The 17,336-nt window shown below is 40.5% G+C and overlaps 2 protein-coding genes across 4 annotated transcripts; both read right to left on the reverse strand.

Annotated features, from left to right (window-relative positions):
* Positions 1 to 26: 26 nt before the first annotated feature.
* zfyve9b (zinc finger, FYVE domain containing 9b) lies at positions 27 to 11,323 on the reverse strand. 3 transcript variants are annotated; one of them, XM_066646937.1, is made up of 16 exons: positions 11,077 to 11,323; positions 9,501 to 10,194; positions 8,549 to 8,648; positions 8,272 to 8,426; positions 6,607 to 6,730; positions 6,369 to 6,425; positions 5,896 to 6,051; positions 5,565 to 5,792; positions 5,080 to 5,162; positions 4,894 to 4,998; positions 3,242 to 3,392; positions 2,593 to 2,673; positions 2,179 to 2,341; positions 1,881 to 1,986; positions 1,619 to 1,795; positions 27 to 1,398 (listed from the first exon to the last, which is right to left on the reverse strand). In XM_066646937.1, exons 2-16 carry the CDS (start codon positions 9,990 to 9,992, stop codon positions 1,237 to 1,239), a joined length of 2,340 nt encoding a protein of 779 aa, XP_066503034.1. In that variant the 5' UTR covers positions 9,993 to 10,194; positions 11,077 to 11,323; the 3' UTR covers positions 27 to 1,236. The 3 variants fall into 3 exon arrangements, with proteins under 3 accessions (XP_066503034.1, XP_066503032.1, XP_066503033.1); XM_066646935.1 differs by having other exon boundaries at positions 28 to 1,398; positions 6,303 to 6,425; XM_066646936.1 differs by having other exon boundaries at positions 28 to 1,398; positions 6,303 to 6,425; positions 9,501 to 10,206.
* A 1,330-nt stretch (positions 11,324 to 12,653) lies between these two features.
* On the reverse strand, positions 12,654 to 16,632 carry btf3l4 (basic transcription factor 3-like 4). The gene is made up of 6 exons (XM_066647657.1): positions 16,551 to 16,632; positions 14,404 to 14,465; positions 14,149 to 14,262; positions 13,807 to 14,008; positions 13,605 to 13,664; positions 12,654 to 13,509 (listed from the first exon to the last, which is right to left on the reverse strand). The coding sequence occupies exons 2-6, from the start codon at positions 14,455 to 14,457 to the stop codon at positions 13,463 to 13,465; spliced, it is 477 nt and encodes a 158-aa protein (XP_066503754.1). The 5' UTR covers positions 14,458 to 14,465; positions 16,551 to 16,632; the 3' UTR covers positions 12,654 to 13,462.
* Positions 16,633 to 17,336: the final 704 nt, after the last annotated feature.

The following is a 17,336-nucleotide window of genomic DNA, read 5'->3' on the forward strand; positions in this document are numbered from 1 at the left end:
AGTATATTGACTTGAACTTTAATTAAATTCCATTTTAAAATGGGACATTATGAATACTTGGTGACTTCTGTTTTTCTTGAGTTTATTAGAATTATTTACTTTACATATTCCTACACATTTCCTCAGTGAAACATACATAATTTCACAAACCATTCAACACGTGTTGAATGTGGGTTTCATTTGCTCGTTCCTGTGGTTCAATGCCTGAGCTGTTACTTTCAAATCAGTTGGTTGAGCAACATCCTTTGTTTCATTGAGTGTGTCCTCACGGCATGCTTTGGGTTTTCTCTGTAATCTCAGTTATGTCAAGCATGTAGGATGTAAACAAGCCCTCCATTCTCCTCCGTTTGGAAGGGGCATCGGAGAGTCTAATGCACCGCTGGCATTTCAGCAAGCATCCTACACTGTTCGTGTGTGAGGGAGAAGAGTAAGCGGAGACCAGAATACAGGGTCAATGGGTACATTCAGGAAAAGAGAAAGAAATACAATCCATTTAGTGGATATGGAAATGATGATTAACAATTTACTACTTCATAAGTTAACAGCTTGTTAGTTTCTTCTTTTCAGTGCAGGAGAATATAGGGCAAATGTCAGGCCACACCCAGCTCTCCCATTTAATGAGGAATAGTAGGAGTTAAGCTTGATGTTTGTACAGCCGCAGAATTGAATGGTATTTGTACAGTGACACACAGGGAAGGTGCCCGTATCTGTACAAACCAGGATCAACAGAACACCCAAATCCATGAAAGACTTTGAATGCAGCAACGTAATTACTATAAAAAGAACTCTGCACCAGTTTTTAGATCATGCGGCTTATGATTTGATTAATTTTTGATGCCTTTGGTCTTTTTTTTCCACAACATGTTGTTCAACATGCATGTTAGTCTTATGCCAAAGCCCATTTCAAAAACTGCATGTTGCCCCTTTAAATATATACAGATAATGCTTCTCGTCTACGAAGCAACAGAACAGTTGCTGCTGGTGACATGATTTTTTTTTTCTTTTCAATCAACCGGCTTAAGCTAATGCCTAGAAGATCTACAGAAAAGAAGAAAACATTTGCATTAAATGAAGGCTGGTAATGTAAACTGAATTTTTTCCCTGTCAAAAAAAATAAAAAGCAAGACAGTTTCATGGATGGGTTTGGACTAGCTTTTGGCACAGTGTGTCTTCCTTTTCATCCAGCTGTGGATGAGCAGACAGATGGCAGCGTGGTGGGGGTACGGCAGGTGTTTTCTAGGATATATCTTCTAAGATGTAGAAAATGAGCTCTAACTGCAGGGCAGCATGTCCTTGGCGCTGAGAGACACTCTGTACGACTGCTGTTAACGACTGGTTGAGACTGTCCTGGTAGCGCAACGGCAGAGGCTGACCATTACTGCCCGCTGCAAACTCCATCTGAAACCAACAGAACAAACAGCTCCAACTAAAACATGACGTTCTCAAGTAGCAAGCAGTTTAATCGTAACTTTCGTGTAGTAAAATTTTATGAGGCAGCTTTAAGAGGTACTAAAAGCTTCAGATGCCTGAACACACACTCACAGCTGGTCAAAAATTTGACACAAGGTGGCACTACTAGCACTCATAGATTGAATGACAGTGTTCTTTTTTTTCTCACCTTCTGCCCGTCCAGTGTGACCCTTAGTGCTAGTTTAGTCATGCCATCTTCTTTTAGTAGACTCAGAGACTGGCAGAGTGCCAGGCAGAATGCCCGCGCCAGCCGTTCTGTCAGGCGGTTATGGTTGGCAATAATGTTCGGCCCATTTGACTGCTCCTCTCTCTGAAGGAAGAACACCTGTAGTGGCGAAGGTGGCCTCTGTAATAAAGTGCCTCCATAAAGATAAGATCTTTTTGGGAACAGTAGTTATGTGGGTGTGTACCTCTGTCCAACGTATGACCTTTCCACTGGCTCGGTATTCTAACCGCTGGTGTGTCTTGACACAAGTGATTGATTCCATAGATTTCCCATCAATGGGGCTGATTATGCTGTGAGTCAGAAGAGTGGAGACACATGGATGAATGTAGGAGCAATAAAACAACCAGTGAAGTACAGCAAATGATTACCAGTAACACAGTTACAGGTCATAGACCACTGCGCAAACACATGATTTGATTATTTGTCAGGTGCATTGTAAAACACCAGTCATGAGCAAAGTGCTTCATAACAGTGTCTCTCACCCCTTATTGAAGCTAGGCTCTTCATCCTGCCACTGAATATGCACATACTCCTGTCTGTCGGATTGGTGGAGTTTTCCACAGGTGAGGGTAAAGTCTCTCATGTCCCGAAGCGCTCGCCGGAGCTCCAGCATGGTTTCCATAGTTACTTGCACCATCAAGCCATCTGAAAAGGACAGATAGATTGCAGTCCATAGGTAATGAGAAATAGCGTTTAGCGTACAGAGCCAAAATAATACATATTGTAGACATTCTATATTCTTGGATACACACACACACAATGATTTGCTGTTTTTACCACCTAAACACACTACCCCTTCTCATATTCTCCCAAACCTCATACATTGTCCAAGCAGACACACCACATTCAACATGCAAAAAAAACTACTTAAACAAAGAATTAAAAACAGAAAAAACCTTCAACGATGCTGGACTTAGCCAGGTATCCTGATGAGGCTTTCAGGGCTCCACTAAATACAAAAAAGCAGGAGCCTGTAACTGAAATAAAGAAAATTCTAGTTTATTAATGGAATAATGTAGAGACCTTTGGGGAAAAAAATCTTAGATATGTTAGTGCCCCCTGGTGGTCCTTTGTGAATATTACTCCTCTTACAATAAGGCACTATGTGTTTAAATATTTTTTTATTGTGAGGGTGCTCTTCTCTGAAGCAGATAATACAAGCTTTATCTAAACGCTGACTCCCCAAGCCATCACACAGATCTATTCAATCCCATGGCCAAATCACCTTAAAAGTAATGAAGCCGTTATTGAGTGAAACCAGATACTGGACAATAACTCCTTTTATTACCGGGCCTCCATTAAAGGACATTTCGAAATGGTTTGACACGCACTAAATTAACAGAGTATGAATGGTTTTATTTCACTTTCGGCTGCTTCTGGAAGCTGCTGTCACAGCAGATCAACTTCCAACCAACCCAATGATCCACGCACAATTTTACACTAAATTAAACACAAAGGTGTCACTATATGTTTATCTCAGTGTACGTTTATATTTGCACTGGTGTCTGCAGTTCTGGATCTGTGTGTGTGTGAGCGAACACTCACCTCTGCGTGGCTGGCTGTGGATACTGATTGCTTGTGTCTGGTACTGTCCGTCCGCAGTCTGCACACAGATGAGGTGGGAGTCTGCTCGCTCATTAAAGCAGGCGCCCATTGCCAGCACTCTTTCGTTCGACTTATTCAGCGCCTTCAGCAGCTGAGTGAGCGGCCAGAGAATACACAAACACACACTCACATTTATACACTAATTAAATAAATCCAGATCACTGCTGCTGTGTGGCTGAGAAATGTAGCAGAGTATGATTTTCCAGGATGTTTCTTTACCAGCCAGGGGCATGTGATTATGTTAATTCTTTAAAGACAGAGTTATTATGTTATGGCTGTTGTTTCTTGCTCATTAAAACAAGCAAAGAAATCCTATTTAAAATGTGGACACCTAATTTCTGATCTATACTACTTTAGTTTTTTATGTGCAGAAAATGTGATTTATGATTTAAATCTTATGCATTGTGTTAACTACACTGAGGCCAGAGATGGTGCTCTACTCTGAATGTAAACAGATAGTTTATTTCATAGAGTTAACGGTTCCATTTGAGGATGCAGTAGCATTTGAAAGGAAGGCTGAAGCTGAAGACTTGGCGGCTGAGGTGAAGGAACGCGGGTGGCAGGCTCATGTAACACCAGTGGAGGTAGGTATTAGAGGATTTGTAGCCAAATCTGCCACATCCCTGCTTGTGCAGTTCAGCATCTGGAAACTGATGCTGTGAAGGAGTTATCTGCAACAGCTGAAAGGTCTAGTCAGTGGTTGTGGATAAGGAGAGCAAAGATTAGATTACATGGAGAAATGCACTGTAGAGGTGCTGTTGTGGTGGTTGGTGATGTAACACATAAAGATCACATAGAACTGGTGGCACTGAGCATGCATTAACGGTGCCAGTTGGGATAGGTACAGCCTTAGTCACCAGGGAGGCCAGTGTGAATTTACGGTTGTTGATGGTAAAGGGTGAGGTAGGACTGTAAAGCTGGCTTGGAGATGGGGTGGGTCTGGGATGCCAAACTTGACTGTTGAGCCTTCTGGAGGTGTCCTGGGCTTAATTCAGTGAAACACCAACGAGAAGAGGCGCCTGCCTGATGACCCCTGTGAAGAGCTAGTGATACAGTGGCAGGTTGGGTACTCATGGGCTGGGCTCATTGAGTGACCGTAGATGTTAAGGATAGCTGGTTGCTGATTGGATCATAAACAGCCACAGCAACCTTAGTGTTGAGGTGTAGGATTCAACAGGAATTTTGGTGGCTGCAGGTGGGAAAAGAGTGTGGTGGGCCCTATGTGAAGCTCTAATGGATCTTATCTTGTATATGATTATAATTAGTAAATAATGTTGTAAAATTTTGCAAAGTTTGTACAATATAAAGATTGATTACACAGTGATAAATCTCACATGACATGAATCAAATTCTTTTGTAGCCTCTGAATAAACTAATTTAAGCTCCATACAGTGGGTTCCCCACCTGGCCTGGCCATGTTTAAATAGGTTTAGTGCAAAATGTCTGATGCATCCCGTGTTTATTATCATGAATAATAATAGAGTAAAGGAGTGCTCTTTTAAACAGTAAAGCATATCGACAGTTATTCATCAGCAGTTTCAGAGAATTTATTTAACACTCCAGTGATTGCATGCTTTATTAAGTCTGATTACCTCAGCATGGCGGGTTTTAGGGATAGTGATGCATGTGCTCCGTGCCTCTAGATCCACCATCAGGCCTGTCACTACCGGCAGTGTGTACCGGTAGAAACGGAAATCCTAACAATCACAAGAACAGTCTTCGAACATATACTTCTATGAAAAATAATTGAGGAAAAAACACATAGGAATCCAAATTACCACCAGAAGCCTCATAATGCTGTTGTTAATCTGACCAAAGAGTGGTTCTCTGAAGCGCACACTGAACAAGGGACAAGGATAGACTGCAAGAGAAAACAGATAAACACAAATAACAAACATTAGGTAAAGTCAGTAACTGTATCCTATACACATCCTTTGTATGTCTTTGATATGTCTGGAACGTTCACAATGCCACAATAACACATTTGCTTCTTGACAGGCAGAAACAACACAACGTTTAAGAGTTTTCCCCAAAACGTTCTTTACAATAACTCTCTAGTATAGCAATAATAATAATAACCAAGATTAACAGCTTTTAGCTGACTGCAGCACTATGTGTAAATGTACTCATGGATGTGATATCATATCTAAAGCTTATTTAAAACATTCAGTGTTAACAACTGTAGTGTGAACAGTACTTTATGAAATTTATATGAAGTACATGTTGTGTTCAAAACAGTTGAAGCAGTTGTTTAAGTTCTTACATCGATACTCTGCACCCAGCCGCAACATGAGGCGCAGGGGGAAGGCTCTGGCCCAGGGGCTCTCAGCCCGGAGGATCAAGAGGCCGAAGAGGAAGGGCTGAGGGGGCAGGGGAAGACCGTCCAGTGACTGGAATGTGGGGCGGACGTAAAGAAAACCAGCATGTTCTTTACTGCCCAGGAATCCTCTCACCGCCAAAGAATGACTTAGGTGATTTAAAAGCTTTCCTGCTGTAAAGTTTCAATCCAAAAAAACAGAGAACAGAACAAATTAGAACATCACACACTGGTAATACAGCCATGATGAAGTTCAGGAAGCAAAAGGATTTATCACCTGTCTGAGCATCCCAGTAGATTTGAATGAAGTGGCTAAAGATGTCTGTGGGGAATCTCTTCTCTTCAGGCAAACACTGCAACAGCACGACCACTTCAGGTTGACCCACAGCATGCATCCCCTTAGACATCACACACCAGCACCTCCTATTCACATCTACAGGACCCCGCCCCCCCACAAAGGCACACACATACATACAGTCAGGAATTTATATTGTACCTCACTCCTAACTAGACGGACAATATCAAAAACATATTACAGTATACTAAAGATCTTAGAGCACAGACGTTAATGTGGAATATCAAAAGCAATGTGGACATCTACATACATATGAACCACAACCCAGACCACATGTATAACCACCCCAATCAGGCCCAGAGACAGGAGGGAGACATTAGCAGACATACAGCTGACGATCTTCACCATGGCCAGAAGATTGGCATTGAGGACAAACACCAATGGCTCTGTCTGACCTTGCTCCAGCTCCTCCAACAGAGAAGACTCTGTCCTCTTCTCCTCCACTGTGTAATCTGCACAACACAAACATATTGTACTGAGGTGGAGCCATCTAAAATTACAGGTTCAGAGCCAGATCAAACAGCACTGAGGACTTGGAAGCATCAATAGTATATCTGGAGTCTGTTTGACTAACAAAGTTAAAGACATCTCAATAGGTGGTGATTGTTATATATTTGTACTAATTTGTGTTACCTCCTTTAACCCCTGTAGAGGTTAGGATTGGGGGGAGACCTTTGTGTGGTAATGGCTTAGCTGAGCTTCCTTTAGGACTGTTAACCACTTCTTCTCTTTCCAAACAAGGTGAGTTTGGCATCTCCTAGAATAAAAAGATGCAAACATACAGGGGTTGGACAATGAAACTGAAACACCTGGTTTTAGACCACAGTAATTTATTATTATGGTGTAGGGCCTCCTTTTGTGGCCGATACAGCGTCAATTCGTCTTGGGAATGACATATACAAGTCCTGCACAGTGGTCAGAGGGATTTTAAGCCATTCTTCTTGCAGGATAGTGGCCAGGTCACTACGTGATGCTGGTGGAGGAAAACATTTCCTGACTCGCTCCTCCAAAACACCCCAAAGTGGCTCAATAATATTTAGATCTGGTGACTGTGCAGGCCATGGGAGATGTTCAACTTCACTTTCATGTTCATCAAACCAATCTTTCACCAGTCTTGCTGTGTGTATTGGTGCATTGTCGTCCTGATACACGGCACCGCCTTCAGGACACAATGTTTGAACTATTGGATGCACATGGTCCTCTAGAATGGTTCGGTACTCCTTGGCAGTGACGCGCCCATCTAGCACAAGTATTGGGCCAAGGGAATGCCATGATATGGCAGCCCAAACCATCACTGATCCACCCCCATGCTTCACTCTGGGCATGCAACAGTCTGGGTGATATGCTTCTTTGGGGCTTCTCCACACTGTAACTCTCCCGGATGTGGGGAACACAGTAAAGGTGGACTCATCAGAGAACAATACATGTTTCACGTATTGGCACTGGCATGAGTCACCAAAGGTTTGGCTATAGCAGCCCGGCCGTGTATAATGACCCTGTGGGGCTCCCGATTGATAGTTCTGGTGAAAACAGGAGAGTGCACATTTAATTCTGCCATGGTTTTATGTTTTTTGGATACAATCCGGGTCAGCACCCGAACACCCCTTTCAGACAGCGTCCTCTTGCGTCCACAGATAATCCTGACATTACCCTGGATACCGTGGCTCTTGATACATCACAAAGACTTGCTGTCTTGGTCACAGATGCGCCAGCAAAACATGCACCAACAATTTGTCCTCTTTTGAACTCTGGTATGTCACACATAATGTTGTGTGCATTGCAATATTTTGAAACTGTGCTCTTATCCCTCTGCTGACTGAACCTTCACACTCTGGTCTTACTGGTGCAATGTGCAATTAATGAAGATTGGCCACCAGGCTGCTCCAATTTAGCCATGAAACCTCCCACACTAAAATGACAGGTGTTTCAGTTTCATTGTTCAACCCCTGTATATGACTTATGTTATCTTTTACAAATCAGCAATGCACATGAAATAGTTTAGACTGATTTGATTTATAATGTTGATATAGTAAGGGATCAAATTGTGGGGAACATATTCAAGCTTCTTCGAAAAGCATTCTATTTTGCTCATGAAGCTGTTTGGAAATACCAAGAATGTGTGTCACTGCAAAGAAGGATGACTTGAAAGATCTAAAATATACGGCATGTTAGTAATTCCAAGTTTCTAATTGTAAAAAGTAATAGCAATAACAAACAGCTTCTTCTTATACATTTCTTCCACATGTATATCCACAACCACTGTCAAATTCTGGACCAAAAAAATAACAAGAAGCTCACAGGGAGGTCTGGTGGCACAACTTGAGCTTGTACTGCAGGGCTGTGAGTCTGGATTGAATCAATGTGGGTTGGAGTTGTGTTGGCACTGGAAGACTCATTCTTGGGTTGAACACTGTCAGCAAACCAAACTTTCTTTTGTTCTTTCCGAAGTGTTCCTATGAAGAGGAAAGTAGGCAGAGACATACAATAAGACAAACACAAAAAGACTGCCTTCGGATTTTATGAAAAGACAGTCAAGTAATTAAACTGCCAAAAGCACTATTTTTAAAATACCCACTGTTAATGAGAGTCGAGTGACAGGTGACACAGACACGCCCCTCTTTTCCACCCAGGTGAGTTAATCTGAATCTCAAGTCACAGCACACTACACAGAACACCTGCAGATCACACAGAACACACACACAAACAAGAGTAACACACACTGCTGCAGCACAGACCACCACAGCCCCCATTAGGGACATGAGGCAAGCTGCAAAACCACTGCAACCCTAAACATCACTCCAGTTCACCATTATGCATTTGCTGAATGCATCAGATTGTTTTTTAAAAAAAAAAAAAAACTATTCCAAGGACATAAAAGAATAAGAAATAGTATTTTTCCTTTGTGTTTGGTTCCTGTTAGTATAGTTTTAAGAGAAGCATCACAGAACTGAACAGTCCCTTCAGGTTTTAACCAGCTTTATCCAGTTAAAAAGACATTCTTCTTCTATTAAACACAGAAGAAGAGTAATTTAGTCTCGATGGAAGCTAACTCGAGAGTTATTTTGTCCATAAACTAGATCTTTCTGGAAGTCATGGGTGTAAAATTTGTGCCTGTATCTATATGAAGGTGGGCCAGAGAAGATTACAGTGGCTCTGGCTACTGAGGGCCCCACTGCAATATGAGCCCCAGCAAAATGCATGTTTTTAGAGGGGCCTTGAGATAGTAGTTTATTGTTCTTGCAAATTTTACAAGACAATTTTCCTTTGACACTAAAAGAACAAAGAAAAATGTATTTGTTTCATCTGACCAGAAAGGCTCACCACTCATAATCAAGGGTTTTTTCTGTATGCTGTAGTCTTTGTTAATATCACTATTGCAAAAGCCTATATCACACTTGTGGTTAAGAAAAGATATATAATGCAAACTCATCAGATTCTGTACCATCCCCTGCCCAAATTTTAATTAACTTGTAATTAGTCACGCTGAATTAACTCTGCGTTTTATAACAGGATTTAGGAGCCTGTACCTTTCCGCAGGCTCTGCAATGGTGCCTCCTCCTCGTGAAAGAGAACCTGGAGCCACATTTCATGCATGCTGGAGCCTGAGAATCAGGGACCCATTGGGGGGCCGTTGAGCCCAGGGAGCTGCAACGCTGCACGGGGAGGGCGCCCAGAGACCCCCTCCTCAAATGGGACGCTCCGCTCTCAGGGCCAGTCACGTTCACACTGGCTCTGCGGGCTGCCGGTGATTCAGACTGATACGCAGAGGACAGCGTGTCTGTCTCAGTCTGGCCAGGGTCACCCTGAGTGTGGACGTCCTCAGGTGTGGACAGCGCGCTCCCAGTAACAGCCTCAGGTTCGCTGTCGGCTACCTCCTTCTCTTCTATGACAGAGTCCTCCTTCAAGCCAGGCATGAGCCAGCCCTCATCCAGCAGCGCCTCTCTGGAGTCCTTCAGCGTGGAGTAACCGAAGCGCCTCTCCCCCCACACAGACAAAGTGGCGGTCACTGCCTGCCTCATCCTCTCAGTGAAGTTGAGCCAGGCTTCCCAAGCTTGCCAAGTCACTCAGCATGCTTTTGTCTGCATTACGTCACACTCAGCTTAGGGCTGGAGCTCCCAAATCCACACAGACTGGCATGGTCTGCAGGGCAATGTTACTTATTGGGCATTCAGATGCGGCTCCCTCTGGGTTTGATGGATAATCTTGTAGCTGACCTTCTCCCTGTGATAGAAACTGAGCCAATATTACTGGTCACTAGTAAAATCTCTGTTGCTGAAAAGATGAACCATGAGTAATCTAAATACTAAACTAAACCATAAATATATAGAAACAAATGTAAATGTCATTATAACTATAATTATTTAATGGTAATTAACAATACATAATAAGTGTAATTACATTTCTAGAATAATGGTTCTTAGCTTAGCCAAATTAGCGAGAATTGTCAGGAAAAGTTCATGAATCATTGAGAGGACACTGTAAACTGAACTTTTAAGTCCTCGTAACAATTTTTATTTATTTTATATTATTTAATCTATTTATTTTTTGACAATGCTCTACAGTATTTGTGGCAAATGTGTATCGTTTCTGAAAATGTCTTTTGGTATCGTGATATCATATCTTTGTCATATCACCCGGCTCTAGTGAGTAGCCTAAAACACTAACAGATTTACAGCAATGTAAAGTATCATGCAGTGGTTTTTCCGTTGCAGCTCACAATTATGCTGACTTTGCTTTGCGTTATTGGCTTCTCTGCAGATAAAAAACCGTCATAACACGATACTACGGCGCTCACAAGATGAATGTAAACGGTTGAACCCTAAACTTAAAGTGAGGTTAGTTTGGATTTACTCAGCAAATCTTTCAACCTGCGTCACAACGTCACTGGCTATCGTTACTAGCCTTTTTGAACGGGGTTAAAAAAAAACGGCAGCCCCCTTTTGTAGCCTCTATTCGTCTCCTTGTCACCTCGTTTAGCCCTCTTTACCGGTCTGTCAGCACTTTCCCAAACACTAGCGTTTAGCTCATCCCGTCCCTACCGCCATTTGCTCGGCATTCTGAAGTCTACGGACACGGGGAGTAAGTATTCGTACGAAAAGTTACCTCAGATACAACGCTGATTTTCCCGCGTAGAGCCGCAGCGCAGTGGGACATTTTCAGCCTCATTCACTACCAAACCATTGCTCTCCTCGTTTTAACAGCGCCCTTCCGAACTGAAGAAGAAAAAGAAAACCGCAGGCAGGCGGCCACATGGCTCTCAGTCGCCCTGAGCCAGAGACTGCAGCAATGCGACAACTAGAACAAGAGCCAGGCTGGCGATGCTAAGCCCACATTAACTACAGCATCAGCACCGAGGGCAAGAACAGCCTTGCACCCACCTGCGCTATTCTCCCTATCACTCTCTACCGTTAACATTGTTCAATACTCACCTGAATCGACGCACATCAAAGAGATTAGATCAGAAAGACCGACTCCCCTCAGCCTTCACCCAGCCCACCCTTGGGCGTTCATTTCTGTGATTCTCTTGACATTAATCCACAGATGTAAATTTGGACCAATATCAGGAGCCAATAGCTTACGTACACCCTTAAAAACAAAGGTGCTATGAAGGGTTCTTTGAGTGATGCCATATGAGAACCACTTTTGGTTCCATAAAGAATCATGTTTTTTAAGAGATGTGTGAGTGTGAAGAACCTTTTAAAGGTTTAAAAATCCCTCACTAAAGGTTTACCCATTTAAGGGTTATTTTTGGAACCAAAAGTGGTTCTTTTATGGCAAGAACCTTTTGTAGCACCTTTATTTTTAAGAGTGTAGAACAATTAAGAGGTAAAATTATAACCGAATCCACCTACATTTAGAAGTATTGCACTGAAATCTTATGGGTAAGATTAAAACACAAAATATCATTAACAGAAATTATATTATTAAACCCTATACGTATCAAAAGTGGACCCATTGGTGTCTATTCAATGTGGACACATTTTGTAGACTACATACCTGAATATGAGTATACAAGTTGACCACATGCAATGCCAAACGTTGGGAAGAGGGCTATAAAGCACATGTATTTTAATGTGGACCAGTAGAACTGTGTTGTAGGAGCACCTTGCAAGATTTCTGAGATGAGTTACAGAGGCAATTCAACATCAGTACCAGTCCACAACAAAAATATTTAAGAAACCACTATCCAAAACGTATGATCATAAAGTATATCCAGTACATTTGTGGAGTGGTTTCTCTCAGTGGTGCATATTCAGTTACACTAGTTAAGGAACATGGCAGGAACGTGTTTTGCATGAACTTCACTGTCAATTTGCAGACTCCATGCAGCTACACCATGTTAAGAAATCTGCCCTTTCACCCTAGAAACCCAGTGTGTGTTCAAGATATGCAACTGAGCATTTTAGAGTGCATTTACAGAACCCTATTTTCTGACAAAGTATAAAATTACATTTGATTTTACAGTCTGTTTAATCTTTTAATAGTTTTCCAATTTAATTTTTAAAGGCATAATAATACAGCTATATCAAAGTGCCAAAATATCTTTGTGCTTAAAAAATAATAAAATAAAAATAAATAAGAACCTACTCATTTTGCACAGACTTAAAAATGTATAGGTTTGTTCTTACTCATACCCTGACAGTTGCTTTGAGAAAGGTAGTGACTCAGGCTTTCCCAGGACAGGTTCAAGGCAAAGCAAATTTCATATATTCAAAGCATGCTCTGCTCATGTATTGCCAGGATGTTGCTTTAATTATTCATACAAACACTTTTACAGACAAATCTGAACTCAGAGAAGTGGATGGGAAGGTCCAGCCCTGATATTGAACCATGTATTTTATAATGTTTCCTTTATTATGCTATCATGGGCATTGTAAAGTGCATTTGTAATCAAAACAGGGCTACGTTTAAGTAAATTCTCATATCTCACTAAGCCACACCTTGTAATTTCACTACTCCCTGTAGACTTTGTCAAATACGTTATACAAATTACAACTCTATGTGAACTCCAAAACCATTAGCAGAACCATTACAGAAGGTTCAAAGAGCAAAAACAAGGTTTCCATAGTTAAGAAAAACCTTTAACCATGCAAATAATTATTTATTAATGAGTGTTTAAAGAACTGTATATTACAGTCTCACTTACTAAAGAACCACAGCACTATATTAAAAAAGGTTTAGGATATTTATTGTTTCACTGAAAAAAATTATTAAGACTAGTTATTCCACAACCACAGCAGTCATGGTCAAGATTGACAACGTGGTGTTCATTTGGAACCGTAAGTCATAGCACGTAACCACCTTCTGGTTTTAAGTGCAAGAAACGGGCTGATGAGGATTATCTGGGCAATCTGACTGCCAATTTAAAATACAAAAGTCTCTGGTTTGCTGGAATAGTGTTGAAATGATATGTCTGTTATCTAATTTCAAAAACACTGCAACAGGGTCTTTCCTGAAATGCAGTCCAAATTAAAGACGTCTTGAACGATCAGTTTGCTTCATTCTTCGATGCTTCGTCGAAGTTCTCTACCAGATCTGGGGAGAGATGAAACAAAAATCCGTAATCAAACATGTGCAAATTAAAACCTTAAAATATGTTTGTGCATTTAGTCCAAGCAGAGTTTTCAGACCTGGGACGTCGTCGTCTTCTTCATCAATATCTTCAGCTTTGGGGGCTTTGTTGTCGAGAACTTTTAATGAAAAGAACGGAAAATACACATCCTCATATTACACACTTAACATTTACATGACTGCAGATGTTTCTACTTGTCATTTTAAATTCTAAATATAATGACCATAACACCCACATTGGCTGCTCTATGCCACACTCACCTTGTCTGGGGAACTGCTCTGCAATTTTGCGCAGACTTGTAAGACTGTCTGCACCGAGCTGACTGAGAATGCCAGGGAGCATCTCTGTCAGCTGCTTGGTTTCTGCGTGGCCCGTGATGGCAAACGTGTTGGCAGACAGAGATGCCTGCACTTTAGGGTTGTTGAAGTGGATCACTGTACCATCATCCTTTATCATGTTCACCTGCAGGTTCCATGATCATTTTAGAGGTTGTTGTTGAAGACAGGACAAAGACAACCAAGCAGTTTTGTTATTGCTACGTAATAAAACGATTATGATTTCTGACAGCAAAATATTAGCCAAGTAAAGCTGTAATGCTATACCTCCTCAATGCCTGCAATGTTATTCACAGTAAGCTTCTTTAATGAACTCTGAAGCTTTTTGTCATCAGCTGTTGCTGTTCTGTGGACGACCTTCTTCTTCCTACGTGCTGTGCCCTGAGAGAGAGAGAGAGAGAGAGAGAGAGATTGAAACATTAATGCACCACTTAGTAAGGTGGGCCACTACAAAACATCCACATAACTAGTTATTGTTTATTGATATTTTCAGCAGCTTAGATATTCAGAGGTATATTTTACCTTGCCCCCTATTCGGACTTGGGCTTGAAGTTTAGCCAGTTTCTCTTGATTCATGATGTCTTCTGTAAAATGAAATAATGTTGTGTTGTAAACAGAAGTGAGTTCCATCATAACATTTAAACTTACTGAACTGAGATAGATTTGTTTACATTATACACTGTAAAATCTAAAGCCATAATTACTGCCACTAAAACTATTACTATGAAATCAAAGGGGAATTGGCCCCAACCTCTAAGAATTCCTGTATAATTACATGGCTATGGTGTAAACAAAGTTATTGAGATGGTTTGATAGAAAAATGTACATCCAAACTGGTTACCGTAGCGATAATATGAATGAGATTCAGAACTCTCAAAGCAATCTTACAAACATATGAGATTATATACTGAGATTGTTTTAATGAAAACATAGTTTTAAAATTCATTCATGTCAAAAATTACATGCAAGACAGTGAACTGCAAAACTTCAGATGCCATTATTCGACGTAGAAACAAACACTGGCATTTGTAGTTTTTTCTGTTAATTTTGAAGAGTGCCACTGCAAAGATTTAGAAGTATGTACGGTTCTCTGTAAATGCACTGTTTGACATGAATCCACCCTTAATTTTACTTGTCTCCCAGTGAGTAAATAACACAGTAATTTTGGAAAACTTTCATTTTATGCACAAAACAAAGTGATACTAATTTCCTATGGCTAATGATACATTAACAAAAAATGTGCAGCCGGTCCAAGAGTTGTTTTGGTAGCATATTAGTAAAATATATTTAAAAGGCATCTTTTAAAAATCCAAAAATAGTTAACAGTTCAGAGTAAAACATAAAATACCTAGGAGACTTTCACTGCCCTTATAAACCCTTTATAAGGGAAGTTTACATTTTAAAGAGACCCTTAAATGAGAATCAACACCATGTCATATGTGAAATGAGCAGTCAAGCCATGGCTGTGCAACTCTGATTTGAAAGTGCAGTGTTCCACAGTCTGTCTGAAATGTGCAAAATTAGACAGAGTTTCTTACAGCAAAAAGCTAAAGAACAAATTCTGTCAACTTGCAGGGAAGGGCTTTCAAGCTGCAAGCAAGGGGGGTGGCACACTGGCTGCAGACAGAGGTGGGAACTAAGGTCACGATCTTTAATGTGCACGTGCTGAATAGAGATGTAGAATTACATCTAACCCATGTTAAGGCAGTATGGGATAATATTGAAAATAACATCAGAGTATGTAATTTTACTGATGAGTTTAAAGGGGTGTATTCTAGTAATTAATTTAAAAATGCAGTCATTTAAAATGCCGTATTTTATTCATTATAATTGTATTACATTAATAGTTGTTATATTTGACAATGTAAAGAAATAACTACTGTTAAACAACATATATATATGAGACATATGTAATATTACAATAATTAAAACTGACTTTTTACCTGTGAAATTACAGGTACAATTGTAGCTCACGAATAAAAACTAACTGAAGATATATTTTACACGCAAGTGCTATTCTGAAGAAATTATGTCCGAGACATTTTGAAAGTCAGCCGCCTCACGTTGCTGTCTGTGCTTCCATTCCAATCTGTTCCCTGTTCCCTTCGTAGTGCAGTATGTAGGTCAGGAACTAACGGTTTCCACACCCAAAAACAGCATTATTTGTGTACCAGAAAGACATAATATACTAAAGCCTACTATTGCATACCATTCTGTCCTGTATCTTGAAAGGTTTAATCTCCTGTAAACGACACTACGTAGTGAGTGATGGGCCATTTGGAACACCCCCTACCTATTTTTATTAGCCGCAGTATTAAAACCATGCTTTACTTTATAACTCCGACAAGATGGCTAACGTCAGAAAATGACAGAAAAGAAAACTGGATAAAACATAGTGGTTTACAAAAGCGTTTCATAGTGAATGTGAGAAATGTCTACGCTGGGCCTCTAATGTAAGGGCAGTCATTACTGCGCTCTCTGCTTTACAAAAGACAGGGATGAAAACAATCCGCAGTGTCAACACTAAATTTAACAAAGACACCTCGACTACACAGAACAAACCTTCAGGGTAAACACACAGGCGTATAGAGCAGCCGATACTACTCTGAACAACGTTCCTGATTAATGAACAGTTTGCAAGTTAATGATAAAAATAATACAACACGAACCTGTGTAACCTACAGCTGCTCAGAAAAGCATGCGGCGCAGGAAGAAGGAGGAAATGAGGACACGAGTGACGTCACATTTATTTATTCTCCACGACGTGGGTTTATACATTGCTGCCTCTACTGGACACAAGTGGACATTACAGTGCACACCAAAACACACCATCTATACAAACTACACTAACATTTACTAGTTGGTACATTTTACCTTGTGCATACAATATTACATCAATATTATTAGTGAACATTGAATAACAGTATTGTTGCTATTTCATCAAACATTTGATCAACATTAATTATAAAAAACTGCAGTGTTCCAAAGACAGTCTCCAACAAGCAAATCAAATATGGCTGTTGTGTCAACTTGAGGGGCAGAGCTTTCAAGGTTCAGGTGAGCTGAGATTGTGAGGACGTTTTATATTCATAAATGAAAGAGGTGTCAAATTATATCTAAGTCACTTTTAGTGAAATATGTATTTTTTTCTTGGAAACACCATGACATGTTAAAGGGAATGTCTACGATTGTGGGGAAACGTTTTTTAAGGTAGAATGCTACATGGATGAAGTTTAACTTGTCTAAGGAGTGTTCACTGTTTAAATTACCACAGAAACTCATTTGTAATTCAAGTTGCTCAGTTTTGTTACCCTTTCGGTAAAGCAGTTAGCCATCTTCCAAGTTTGGAGACATTTCCACCTTAAGTGATTCAAAACAGCAAAATAGATAGATAAATAAATAAATAAATAAATAAATAAAAATAAAATAAAAAATAATAATAATCTTACCCACCT

Source organism: Hoplias malabaricus, chromosome 16 (assembly GCF_029633855.1).
Source record: "Hoplias malabaricus isolate fHopMal1 chromosome 16, fHopMal1.hap1, whole genome shotgun sequence".
Classification (NCBI taxonomy): Eukaryota; Metazoa; Chordata; class Actinopteri; order Characiformes; family Erythrinidae; genus Hoplias; species Hoplias malabaricus.

Excerpts from the sequence above, each read along its gene's own strand:
- zfyve9b (XM_066646935.1), bottom strand. The coding sequence starts at position 9,992 with ATGAGGCAGGCAGTGACCGCCACTTTGTCTGTGTGGGGGGAGAGGCGC. Across the intron at positions 8,427-8,548 it reads TCACTCGACTCTCATTAACA|GAACACTTCGGAAAGAACAA; the intron begins GTGGGTATTTTA and ends TCCTCTTCATAG. Across the intron at positions 4,999-5,079 it reads GCATTATGAGGCTTCTGGTG|GATTTCCGTTTCTACCGGTA; the intron begins GTAATTTGGATT and ends TGTGATTGTTAG.
- btf3l4 (XM_066647657.1), bottom strand. The coding sequence starts at position 14,457 with ATGAATCAAGAGAAACTGGCTAAACTTCAAGCCCAAGTCCGAATAGGG. Across the intron at positions 13,665-13,806 it reads AGAGCAGTTCCCCAGACAAG|TTCTCGACAACAAAGCCCCC; the intron begins GTGAGTGTGGCA and ends TTTCATTAAAAG. Across the intron at positions 13,510-13,604 it reads AGAAGACGACGACGTCCCAG|ATCTGGTAGAGAACTTCGAC; the intron begins GTCTGAAAACTC and ends ATCTCTCCCCAG.